General features: G+C 44.5%; 1 protein-coding gene across 1 annotated transcript; it reads right to left on the bottom strand.

Moving 5' to 3' along the window:
• Nucleotides 1-10078: 10078 nt before the first annotated feature.
• LOC109465737 (cAMP-dependent protein kinase catalytic subunit PRKX-like) lies at nucleotides 10079-12024 on the bottom strand. The gene has a single exon (XM_019763144.1). The coding sequence runs from the start codon at nucleotides 11816-11818 to the stop codon at nucleotides 10463-10465; it is 1356 nt and encodes a 451-aa protein (XP_019618703.1). The 5' UTR covers nucleotides 11819-12024; the 3' UTR covers nucleotides 10079-10462.
• Nucleotides 12025-12779: the final 755 nt, after the last annotated feature.

The following is a 12779-nucleotide window of genomic DNA, read 5'->3' as shown; positions in this document are numbered from 1 at the left end:
CTAGTCAGTGATCGACTACTGATAACAGCGTGTGATCTGCAGCTAACGCCTCTACATTACTTTGAAACAAAAAGTACCCACATAACTGTGGCCGTGTCAGATCGATTGATAGAAAAACACTCTTAATCCCTTACTTAAAAGTTTTATTTCAGAGCAATTAGCACAAACCCAATATCTCTTGCCAGGTGTGTAACGTTTGTTGCTAACTAAACACCGTTGTTTCCTCTGCTTCTTCTGTCTGAAAACAGCTCAATGGAAACGTCTTTTGTTTTCATAGCGACGCCGACTCGTTCTGAAAAAATATCAGCCATGGTGAGTCATATTTTTCAGTAGCGCTATTCTGGGCTATTCTACGATTTACAGATACTTGGAAATCAAACAATTAGGAGAGAATTTGATTGTAACATACAAGGAAGGGAATAGTACACAATTTGGGGAGACAAATGTCAAGGTAAGAGGATATTATTAGTAAGAAGGAAACGAAAAGACTATCTTAATATACAAGAGGGTGGGTGTCAATGTCACATTACGCCCCTCCATGTAAAATGGAACGACCCGTCGTGACAATAACCAACCGCGGCTGTTATCTGATACGATGAAAAGGATGTAGGTATTTTAATCTGATGATGTAGACGACCTTTGCATCATGGCGTTGTCAGCATGGGTCATCTGTTATCTTTGCCTCCTTTTTTATCGACATAGTGGTTCCAGTATTCACGTTTGGCAAGGTCGGCAGACAAGAAATGAGATCGCAAAATCGAGCTGCAAAATATGCCACGTCATTCCTTCCCAACAACATCCCGACGATTTAGAGGTCAACATGCAAATCAGCCTATTGGCTGGAACAGGTTACACTTCATGCTGACTCTTGGTGTTCCCGGTGTTGGACCACTAGAAACATCAGTGAAAGTCTGGAACTTCATCTTCACGTAAACAATGTCTGTTTTCGCCATATTTAATAGACTTGTTAGGCTATGACGTTTACTGTTTTGTGAATACGCTCTCTACTAGTACATGTATCTGATGTTACAACCTCTTGTAATATTACTGTCGCCTCAAGTACCCATTTCATAACTGTGATGAGCAGTTGACAAACACTTTCACACCAGGCACACCTTTACACCACTCCGCTCCCTCCCTCACTGTGATTCTGTTCGTTTTGCCTCCATGTCTTTTGAAAGTCTCTCAGCCTTTCAGTGGGGCTGACGGGCGATCCATCTTCGTCTGAGAAATTCTTGTCTGTCGGACCATTTTAGCGGTAAGGAAGTTTAGAACTCGAACACAGGGGTCCAGAAAAGGAGATACTAACCCTGTTACATCTGCACAGTTACAACGTACCCATGTGACTATTCTGAAATAGAAGCGGAAAGGTTAGGGACGGATGTGATGATTCCAAGTCAAGCCACAATGAAGTAGGCCAGGGTTTGTTTTGGATTACTAACACGGCATTGATTTGCCGGTTGGGCCGTAACATCTTGGCGGGGGGGGGGGGGGTAACTGGTTTAGTCAGACGCCACCATAGAAAAACGACAAAAATATGACTCAATTGATAGTCTACAAGGGAGTATCGGAAAATGAATGACCTTATGTAAACTCAAACACATATATCCACAACATACATATACACAGCACACACAAACATTCTGACTTAGTTTGAACGTGCAAAATACTTCAAGACGGCCGCGCAAGCAATCCCGTCTCCAACATTCATGTCCCAATACGTCTGGTCCATCTCGTTTCGTCTGTACGTGTCTTGGAGCAGTAAATACGAAGCACGTGGGTATAAGAAGAAGACATACTTCTCCAGACGGTCTGTCGCCCTTTTAAGGTATCCGGAAATCCTTCGTTGTCAGCTTCAAATGTACGCAAAGTAATAGTAACCGCTTTTCGGTCTATACTCAATCTTGATCATGAGGTATACATACTCAAGACTAATGCCTATCATACAAACATACAACTGCATTTGTATGGTTAAAACGCTGCAACTGTAGCAACCGCGGCACCGCGAACTTTAAGGTGGCTTTGATACTGGAGCCCAATATCTGCCTGAGGATTATATGAAGGAGAATCGTGAGCGGGGGATGAAACAGAACTAATAGCGGAAGGACTGAGGGACAGTTCCAGGCAGCTTCCGGGAAACGCAGAAAACGGCGAGAGAAAAAAATGCATAGCTCTTGACCTAAGTCTACTTGCATCAACGCACAATCTATATCATTCATATCTATGAGATATATCGTAACGAATACAAGAAGCTTGATGTGCTGTAGCCTCGCTATGCACAATTATACAAGAGTGAAGAAAACCGGTGTTAATCAAAAGTGCATGGAATTGATCAACGACACGACACCAATCTCCAAGCGATCTTTCATTCGAAACAGCTCAAAGATTACACGCCACTCGCGACCGCGTACAATGTATTACAATAATTGCACTCTTGCTCAAACAACACGCAAGAGACGGCAAAAAAACAACGATTGTTTGAGTTTAATATTTGATATCTAATCATCACCCCGAAGCTTAAAGAAGGAACATGTTTTGAATACTTGCTCTCCAGACTGCGCCATATATAAGCGTATATAAGCTGATAGCCGGCCGAGATCCTCAGCACTGGTATGTGAGATTTCTTGATTACATTGCCTGTACACAGCGACTGAGTGTTGATGCAACTAGGGATACGAATCATTGCCACAAATATGTGTTACACTAGGAAAGATGTTCCTTGGTCGACGTGACGTGTTTTACAATCACTCCGTGTGCCTCGCTAAAGCGGGTAGGGTCCTCGCCTATTTACTTTCCACGAGGCTTTACACGTCACTATAGAAATAAATATTTTTCAATGAAATACGTTTGTGTAGAAACTCTCAAGCTTAGTAAAATAATAGTGCAGAAACAGAACTAACGCCGACTGACATACATGATACATCCATGCTGAACCCATGGCTGAACATGGCTACGGCTACGTACGTAACCTATGTTGGCGTGGCCTAGGCATGACTACGCAGCGCTACCCTTCATCAATCGCCACGTAAAAACTCGGTGTTTTTCTTCTGTTTACGTACTGTTCTGTGATTGACCGTGATTGTCTGCCCCCGCAAGTGTTTTAGAATTGAAAGCAATAGAAATCAAACAGCACGTTAAAAACACAATATCAACACAATCCTTGGGGCTAACGCCGCACTGCATGACGCAGTCTAACAGATGATATACTGTATTATAAAGGTATAATCGTTAGCAGTGTGTCCCTTTGGGACCTGATTCACTGCGCCGAGGGACCGGGTCATAGGGGTAGATTCATTGAACTGTAAAGACTCTTTGAACATAGAAACATACATCAATCTAGAACACTCCAGAATATTAACCACTTGCCAGGAACTAAAAGGAATACTAGTACCCCATACATTGGTACCAATGTGTTGTTACGAAATATCAAGGCTCCACAAACCGACATTTCAACGACGTATCAAAATTACAGACACAATATAGACCACAAACTGCTCAACATCATGTACAACACACTCCACAAGAAGCATGTAGATCATGTAAAACACCCCGATGCCGGCAGTAAGACTTAAATCTCCCAAATGCATGACAATACGACTAGGAAAATGACTACATTGTGATATGTTCTTACCAGAAGAAGGCTGGTTTAGCCCTCTATATCCGCTTAGCAACTGTTAAGCGCCTTGCTGAGCCACATTTTCTTTCACGGTAGTCCTCCTTTCTGTCCGCACCCGCCTGCCAAACTGGCAAGCCTACCCTATCAAACCTAGTTTTATCCCCGACTACGTCCGTTTGTGATCTGAGAAAAGCTGCCCGATCCGTTCCCGGTCCGATGTCTGGGCGCACCTGTCTGCTCACCTGGTACGGACTGGCGACTGTTCTTTGAATTGTTCACGCCCGGAGGTTATGGTGTTTGAGTTCCTTTGGGAGTTCCACGGAATCGTGCATCGTGCGATCAACATGGTATCAACTTCCAAAAGTACCTCACTCTACCCCAAGCTGTAGGTACCCGGAAAAGGAAACGTTACCTGTAACATCGTGACCTTAACTTGGACCTCCGGTCAAGAGTAAAGTAAACATAATTCATATACGTACCTACGTATCCATGCAAGCTTCAGGGGAAGAGCTACAATTACTTCCTCTTCCTGGTTGCTTTACAGGGAACTTTCTGGTAAAGACGTGTGAAGAATAACTCCACGGCGTACACCTGACGCAGAACATTGATCTAACGTCACAATGACACACGCTTTGGGCTCAATTCCTGCGAGTGTGCGTAAGTGCGTATGTGTGCGCGCGCGCGCGCGTGTGTGTGTGTGTGTGTGTCTGTGCGCGCGTGTGTGTGTATGTGTATGTGTGTGTGTGTGTGTGTGTGTGTGTGTGTGTGTGTGTGTGTGTGTGTGTGTGTGTGTGACATGTTGTTTTAGTGTTGCCTGTGACTGTATATTCAGTCTTTAACGTGGTGGGAAATATCTACAGAACACCGATCTATACACATCTTGTATACTGCACACATACGGCTCAGGAAAACGGAACAGGTGAATTGAGAGAGAAATGTGCGCTTTTTAGTGATATGTGGAGGGAGAATCTATTGATATTTCAGCGGCCGTGCGTAAATTACTTCCCCAATAAATCGATATCGTACCATTATATTCTTGTCTACCGACCCAACTACTTACTCTCCTTGGGAGGATGACCTACAGACGACTGTTGAAGCTATCTGGTCCAGATATATACTATTTTCACAACTCATCGTATCAGTCCTTTACCGGGCTACCAAATGTAACAGCTAGCGCTGGAGGAAAACGTTGTTCGGATTTGCATGTACCTTACGATTGGCTTTTTAGATAGACACATGAGTATTCCAAACATGTGCTGTCTGGGGGAAGCTTCTCCAGCCGACGAATATCGCTTAATGCGGGTTATTTTCATCAACATGCTGTGGGGACTCAGCATCCACATTTGTATCACACTTAATCAGTGTACACTACTTTTATATTTGGTTTCTGTTAGATCTTGGTAACCGCTTGCGGATCATTAGGTTTACGATCTAACAGTACATTCCCCACTAAGGGAGTTGGCGTAAATCTCACCAGAACAGCATGAAAACTGACAAATTTACGGTTTCGCGACCAGGATGTGTCAGTTTTGTATCTTCCGTTCACAACAGTGTGTACGACAGCCCGGCTTTCCCTAAGTCAACCTCGCCAACAGGATTTAGGGGTAAATCCACAGCACATTTTATTCGGTTCATGTTTTTACCTGCTTTGTGTTGATGTGATAAAACTGTGTTCCGTACATGATATATATACACGTGCTCTGATAAATTATGACAACACGAGCAAAGCCCTTATCCCGGAAGTAGCCATGAGAAGGTAGTGGTGCAGTATAAGTTGTACTCACGGTGTATTTTATGAAGCGGTCTGACGGCCGGACTGGTTCTTCAGAAAATTAGTAGTATGAGCAATACAGTATATGTCGATCGATGTGACGCCCTAGCTTCTGTGGTGACCGTATGTATCACCCAACCTGGGGATATACACAGAGACATAATAACACTGAGTACATGTAATTACAAACCTTTCGTATTCCCAGAAATGCACAAAATAAGAAGCATTTTTTCTTGAGGAATACAATACTGTACATAGTACCTTCAGGGGATTTTTCCAGAGGGACGTGTAAATGCGACGCTCACGTGTAGTTCGTGGTGATAAGAAAGGACGACTGGAGTTCAGTGACCTGCCGGAGCGGGCCAAGTCTGGTCAGCGCACCCCTCCCCCTTATGGGTCGCGAGGGAAGCCGGGAAGGCAATGACGCAATGGTTACGGGTCGGGACTGGTCGTCACGAACCCTGTCGTCAGGCAATGATTGACTGCTGCACGGCACGGCCGGTCTGTAGAAATATAGTGACGTCACGGCGAGATTATGAAGAACCTTGTTGACACTGCAATAGCACTAAACTTTATCTTTTCAACAACTTGTTCTAATCGGTACATATTGAAATCAGATAACAGAAACATAAAGAAAAAGAATTATACATTTATCATTGATTCTCTTAAGCTCAGTCACGCTAGTACATGCTTATCGTACGGTTCAGGGAGGCTACTGAACTGACTGTTGAGTGAGGAATCCCCAACAACCTTTTCCGCCAGCAAGACAACTTAATTTTGTACGAGACATCCACGATTATTCCAGAATGGTTACAATCTGCTGCATGTCGTAGAAGCGTTGTACGACTGTATCACAGGTGCTGCATATGGACGTATGGAGCAGGGCCTTGGTTTAGCGTTAGGTTTGATCTTGGCCGCGGCTCTGTGGCATGGCAAGAGGCTCGCGCAGTTATCACGTATGGTTGGTGGTGGCTAGTTGTCTTCTGTAAAAGATGCAGTACTTAAGTTTTGTAACTGGATATTGCCCTTCCACAGTCAATAGACACCTGGTTTCTATCCAAAGCATCGCCATTCGCGGTACCATAATGAGTCCTTTGTTTCAATGTCTGGTATAGACAGAGTCGTCTTCAACTTCGTGAGAGCCGATGGATTAAAAGATAGACCAGTTTTTGTTGTTGTTTTTTGCAATAATATGCAGAGAAATATTTAAGCAATTGAGATCAACATGACAAAACTTGTAGTAGACTTCTCGCTGTGTACAAAGGGTACATAACCAGATGATCTGGTTCATTATGGCTACACTAATGTTTCAGTTTATGTACGCACTTGATCGCATGGGGATGAGAGTACAAATCAATAGTTGTTATCCTGTTGCTACAGCCATAGAATACAAAACCCGGAACGAGGCCGACTAACAACTCAACACCTGGAGTATCCAAGATCTCACCTGTAGTCAGTGCCTGTAGCTGTCACATGTTTTCCCCTGATATCCTTGCTGTTTGTTGCTACAATGCAATGCTCTCTTTTAAAATATTTTGTCTACAACAATGGAGCTTCGGAATTGCATGCCAAGGGACGAACACTAGTTGGACAAAGCTTGCAAAAGCTACATGTATGTCACAATATTGGGGCTGACCCATTTCTGCCCAGCCTTCCTAAAAACGTCTGAACATCGGCGTAGTAAAGATCTTTGGGAGTCATGACACCCTACTTTTCACGGTTTGTCTAAAGGCTGCAGAACAAATCCCGTGGTTACAAACTCACAACAACCCAGCCTCGGTAACAAAGGGTTTGTTTCCTACCCGGCCCACACACCCCTTGTGGTAAATGCCCACTTACCATATCACTCTGGGCGAAAGAGTCTTTGTTTTCCAACGTTCTTAAGTGACTCATGACACATATTGAGTGACAGACAAGTTGGTTAGGTCATCGACAGGTAAATTAAGACACGTAAGCCTTGTTTAATCGTGATGACTCAATCCCAGGGCTGTCCTCCCTATCCGCAATGTTCAACGGTAGAAGAATTTGGACAAAGTTTGTATTCAATACGCAAATACTCCAACTTCAAATCGTGGAAAGTCAACATTTAATCGTATTGAAGCTTGGAATGTTTTCTTTCTTCCGATCTATACCTTAGTACATATCCTTTGTTACACAATTCCACGGCAAATGTAAGCTGTAGCGTGCTAAAGGCAGGCCTGCTAATCAGCTGCAAATCCGTAACAGACAATGTTTTGCTTGGAGTCTCAGACGTATGTAAACATGATTCATTCCGTAGACGGTTTTGTGAAAGTGATCTATTTCTAGGTAATAAGGACGTGTATCAGAAGTCTTTGGAATCATGACTGTTAGTATTAAAAAAAGTGTTAGATATACCCTTTTATAGTCTACTTCCATATGAGGAAAGGAGATCATGAATGATCTTAGAGTGATAATGATAGATATTTTTATCTCCCTGGAGTAGGATTTGATGCGCCAATTCACGGGAAGACAAATGATAAGCAGTAACGTTACCAAGGGGTGCCGAAGTAGCAGTCATCGAGTTATGAAATCCTACTCCCTGTTTGCCAGTCCGCCTTGGCGTTATGTACAGGCTGTCAGTAAGTGTGTACCTGTCGAGCTGGAAGACGGTGCTTTACAAGTTGATATATCGCCTTGAGAGGCGTAAGGAGTGGTTTTCGGAGAGCCGGTTTACTTCTCAATGGTCCTCCGTCACCCGGTTTATCTGATAAGGGGCCAAGGCCGCTAGCGGCCCACTCACTGTGCCATGGGGTCGAGCAGTCACGCAGCCTCGCCCGCCATTCATGCGAACAACTAGGGACTAACAATTACCTTTTATAGATCCTCTGTCCTCTCACATAACGCGCACATATCCATGCACGTACCACAAACATGGCCGCACTCACAGGTTTTCTCTGAACTGAGGCAACCCTCAGTGCACACTGCACTGTTATCGTTGTGAGCATGGCTTAGATAAAACCGCCACCGTCACGCGTTTGTCCACGAGCAGACGCTTTGCACAGCTCTGCTCCCCCCCTTACCTGTACCCACCTTACCTGGTATCTCTAGCGACGTGATAGCAGTGTCCCGGTGCGCTGAATCTGATCCGCAAAGTCTACCATATTGTAGCAACGCCGCTACGACTGACCGGCGTGTGGGGTTCGAGTGGCCCTCCGTGTGTTTTGGTTACGCCCGAACCGACCTATTCATCAAGCTCCGCCTAGTTGAGCGATATCGCCCGCACGGTTGTACAGTGTAGTATGTATGTTGGCGTAGTCTGGCGTAGTCTCTGTTTGACACGGACCACGTGACCAGCGTTAGCCTGACCCCGGCTTGGCCCTCGCCCAAATCTGCAATCCGTGGAATTTTCCCCTGAAGGAACCTTGAGCGTGTGTCACCTTAACCGTCATAAAAGGCATGAAATGATTGACAACTGAACGCTTCCTTCAAGACGAGTGGGGATCCCGGATGACGTGCTGTGTGACGTACGAACGTCGCAAGCAGACGATGGCGTTTGGTACATTACATGGCGGCAGCAAAGTCTAGATACAGTCTAAGTTATTGCTGAACAATTTCACGAGACAAATGGAAAATTTGGCACTTGTTTGATTTACTGCACTGTGACGCGTAGAAGGAAAATGGCACATTTCATATACCACCTGCTCATTTGGAAATGAGCAGGTGGTATACAAGAACTTTGTAGAGCGTAATGTTTTGGTGAATAAACAGCCACTTAAAGTTTCAGGGGAAAGTGCATGGTCAGTGAATCTTTAAAAATGAAAATCTGGAAAAACATCCCGCGGTCGTTTTTCCTGTTGAAATATTAGTTCTTGTTCACAATCCCCCACCCCCCCTTCCCATATGATCATCATTTATATTTGATACTGATAGCTTCTGTGTTGGGTGGAAGCACACTCTTGTGGGTATGACTAACTTGCAATAATGATGATCACTTGATGATACATTTTCTCTGGACATATCTAGTTTCCGTAGTGTTTAAATGATCACAGCCTTTCAGTATATAGTTAATATATAACCGGATAACTCATCTGGCAAATTTCAATTTTCCACCTTGTCCTGTTTTTCAGCAACGAAAGGAGTCAGTAATCCTGGGTGCCATCCGACTTGTAAGGGTGCCATCCGATTTGTAAAAAATCTTTTTCGGGTCGGTGGAGACGACGGCATATGCGCACTCTTCGGTGGGTTTCCATGCGGTATGTGTAGGTACTGCAGTCGCTGCAAGCAAAGTGACAACCAGAGTTCCACGATCTCATACCTTCGCCAAGTAATGAGTGACTATTATAAATGTTTTCGTTGATTATGCAAATAAGGTACATAAACTATTTCAGTTAATGGTCCTCTATACCCAAATAACAAAATCTGTCAAAAGTACGAAAGTCTCAGTTGAGCAAGGAAGGCTACAGTAGCATTTCCTCGTCTGTCGTTCGACTGAGGCTCTGATTTATGGCTGATATGTTCACCTTTACTGCAAGTATGGCATTCCCGTCATTTACCAAGAGCTATGGTATAGTAATATGGTACTTTTTGTCCTTCATAATATCTGTATCGATGTTCCTATCTTTCTCATTTACATACGTCATACGAATCAACCTAACTTCTGAGTAAGACTCTGTGGGTCTTCGGACTGTAACCTGATCTGAGTCGAACAAATCAGAAACTCAAAAAAAGCAGAGCGTATTTCATCTGTTAGCACCATTTAATTCCTATGTATGGTTCAAATAGAGCGTTCTAATCAATACCACAGTGTCGCTGAAAGTAGATCTACATTAATCACCTATTTGTTCACATTTCAGTCTTGTTTGTTCATTCTGTTAATAAATACCCTACTTGTCACAGCAGCCATGTCTTTTCTCGTCCGGGGAACGATCTGTTCAACACTAGATCAAATTTTCAAGTACTAATCTAAATCCAGTCTCTCTGTTCTACGACGTTTTCAGTCTTATCATAGAATCTAACTGAATACATGTACTATTAAACTATATGTGCTCTGTAGGGTACAGTTAGTAAAACTGTGCCCTAAAACATGAAGAAATGATCCTAGCTCCTACATTGCATTAAAAATCAGCGAAATTAGCCTCTATCCTGCTTTGTTGGATAGGAGTAGAGGAGCCATGGGAAGGCTCTGGATATGTTTCAAAACAATTGATGTCACCATCATGCGTTATTCTGGGCACAAACGGAGGTGGAACTTTCTGAGCCAGGAGGCTGTCCCAGTCAAGTGTGTTGAACCACGGGTGAGAGAAGACGGCAGAAGAGGACATCCGCTTCGTCACGTCGTTGCGCAGCAGTCCCTTGATCAAGTGTTTTGCATCAGACGAGATATAGCTGGGAAAGAACGTTTTTCCCGATAAAATTCTCTGGTATATTTCCATGGGGTCCTCGGAACAAAATGGCGGCTGTCCCACCAACATTTCGAACACAAATACTCCAAACGACCACCAATCCACTGGTTTGCCGTGACCCTTGTTCAGCAATACTTCGGGAGCCAGATATTCCGGGGTGCCACAGAGCGTGTAGGTATGGGAATACACAACTTTGGCAAACCCGAAGTCGGTTAACTTGACGTGACCATCTCTTGAGATCAGGATGTCTTCCGGTTTAAGTCCTCTGTACACTATGTCATTTTTGTGAAGATAGTCTAGCGCGAGAGCTGTTTCGCCGGCGTAAAATGTGGCTGTATCGTTGGAAAACCTCCCCTCTTTCCTCAGCATGGAGAACAGCTCTCCCCCATGAGCAAGCTCCAAGAGTAGATATAGATATCTGTCATCACGTGAAGTGCCAAAAAGCCGGCATATGAAAGGATGACGAAGACCAGCCCAAACCCATCGCTCGTTGTTGGCATGCTCTACCTGTTGCAAATCTATTACTTCCTTCATTTTCAACCGTTTCAAAGCAAAGTGGGTTCCGGATCTCTTATTTCTGGACAGGTAGACTGTTCCGAAGGACCCAACACCGATGATTTTGTCATAATGCATGTCCGAAATGTTGAAATGCGATACATTTTCCACGCCTACATTTTCCACGCCTACAGTTGGAGTCACATGTTTTTCCTGATACGTGGAATTCGTGCTAAGATTTCTCGGTCTCGGGTCATTTACGGAATCCATACCTTGTGTCGCATAGTTTTCCTCTGGGCTAGAGGACGTGTTCAAACTTTTCGAAGATTCTTCCAAATCCACTGCAGGAAGCGTCTCTTTTTCCTCGTCGCCAGGATCAGGACTTGTGTTCAGAATACTGATCCGCTCCACTGGCTTCACCTCTGTTGTCTTCAAACCTCCCTCCCGGACGGGACTCGTGTCCAAACCCGCCAAACGTTCTGCCGTACCCACGGTCTGGTCGTTCTCTGCCTGTTGAGAGGGAGTGAAAGTGTCAGGCACTTTTGGAGGAGGACTGCTAGCTCCGCACCCCATTTTTAAAAGAAGTTTAAACGCAGGACGTATTACATATATAACTCGCCGATATGCCAGCACCTTGAAGAAGGCTGACCCCTGGTTTGTTAGCCCGCCTTTGTTGACTCTTGCCGTGGAAACGGGGACCTGTCTGTCAGGTTGTTTTATTTGGGCTTCTGTCGACAGGATAAAGGAAGAGTTGATACGGACATGCGCGAGTTGTACCTCATAATATAAGGAACAAAGGACTTGGGGGGTCGTGTGGCGTAGCGGCAGAGTGCGTGACTCGGAACTTAGAGTCCCGAGTTCGAGTCCTGACATGCCACCGATCTTGTGCCCTTGGGAAAGGCACTTTACACGGCTTTCTTCACTTAGCTCAGGTGTAAATGAGTATTGTCCTGTCATGTATTTGTCCCCTGTGTTGGTGGCGGCATTAATATAAGTTGCAAAAACTTGAGTGTGTCGTCACCACGTCTGGTGGAACTAAAGAAACTTGATGACGCCAAGACGGAGAACGTTTCCATAGAAAGTCTTCTCCGTGAATGTCTGTGAAGAGTAGCCGAATGAATAATGAAAGGTTCAAAATATGCACATTAAATGCAAACTTACTGAGAAAATGATTTTGGAAGGAGGTGTGGGCTCGTCGAACCTTAGTTGAATCTTTGTTCAACTTGCAAGGGCCAGACCGGGATAAGGCCAACATTTCACTTCATACAACAAACAAAGAGTTCTGAGACGTTACAATGTTGGTATCGGTGTACAACCGCTGTGGAGCCTGCTTCTGATCATGATGAGGCTAGGTCGACCCAGCGCGCAGCACAGGTCAGGACCTTATGTACACGGACGCATGGCCTGCATTACAAACCCCCCGGACAGCCCATACTTTCCGGGGAGCACCCCTTGTGGGGCCTGAACCAACAATCTCATGACTTCTACGTGGTCCTATATTTAGCAGCGCTACTCTATTTATGTGTCTCTGACC

Source organism: Branchiostoma belcheri, unplaced genomic scaffold (assembly GCF_001625305.1).
Source record: "Branchiostoma belcheri isolate BF01 breed outbred unplaced genomic scaffold, Haploidv18h27 scaffold157, whole genome shotgun sequence".
Taxonomy (NCBI): Eukaryota; Metazoa; Chordata; class Leptocardii; order Amphioxiformes; family Branchiostomatidae; genus Branchiostoma; species Branchiostoma belcheri.
This window is presented reverse-complemented; position numbering and strand designations above follow the sequence as displayed.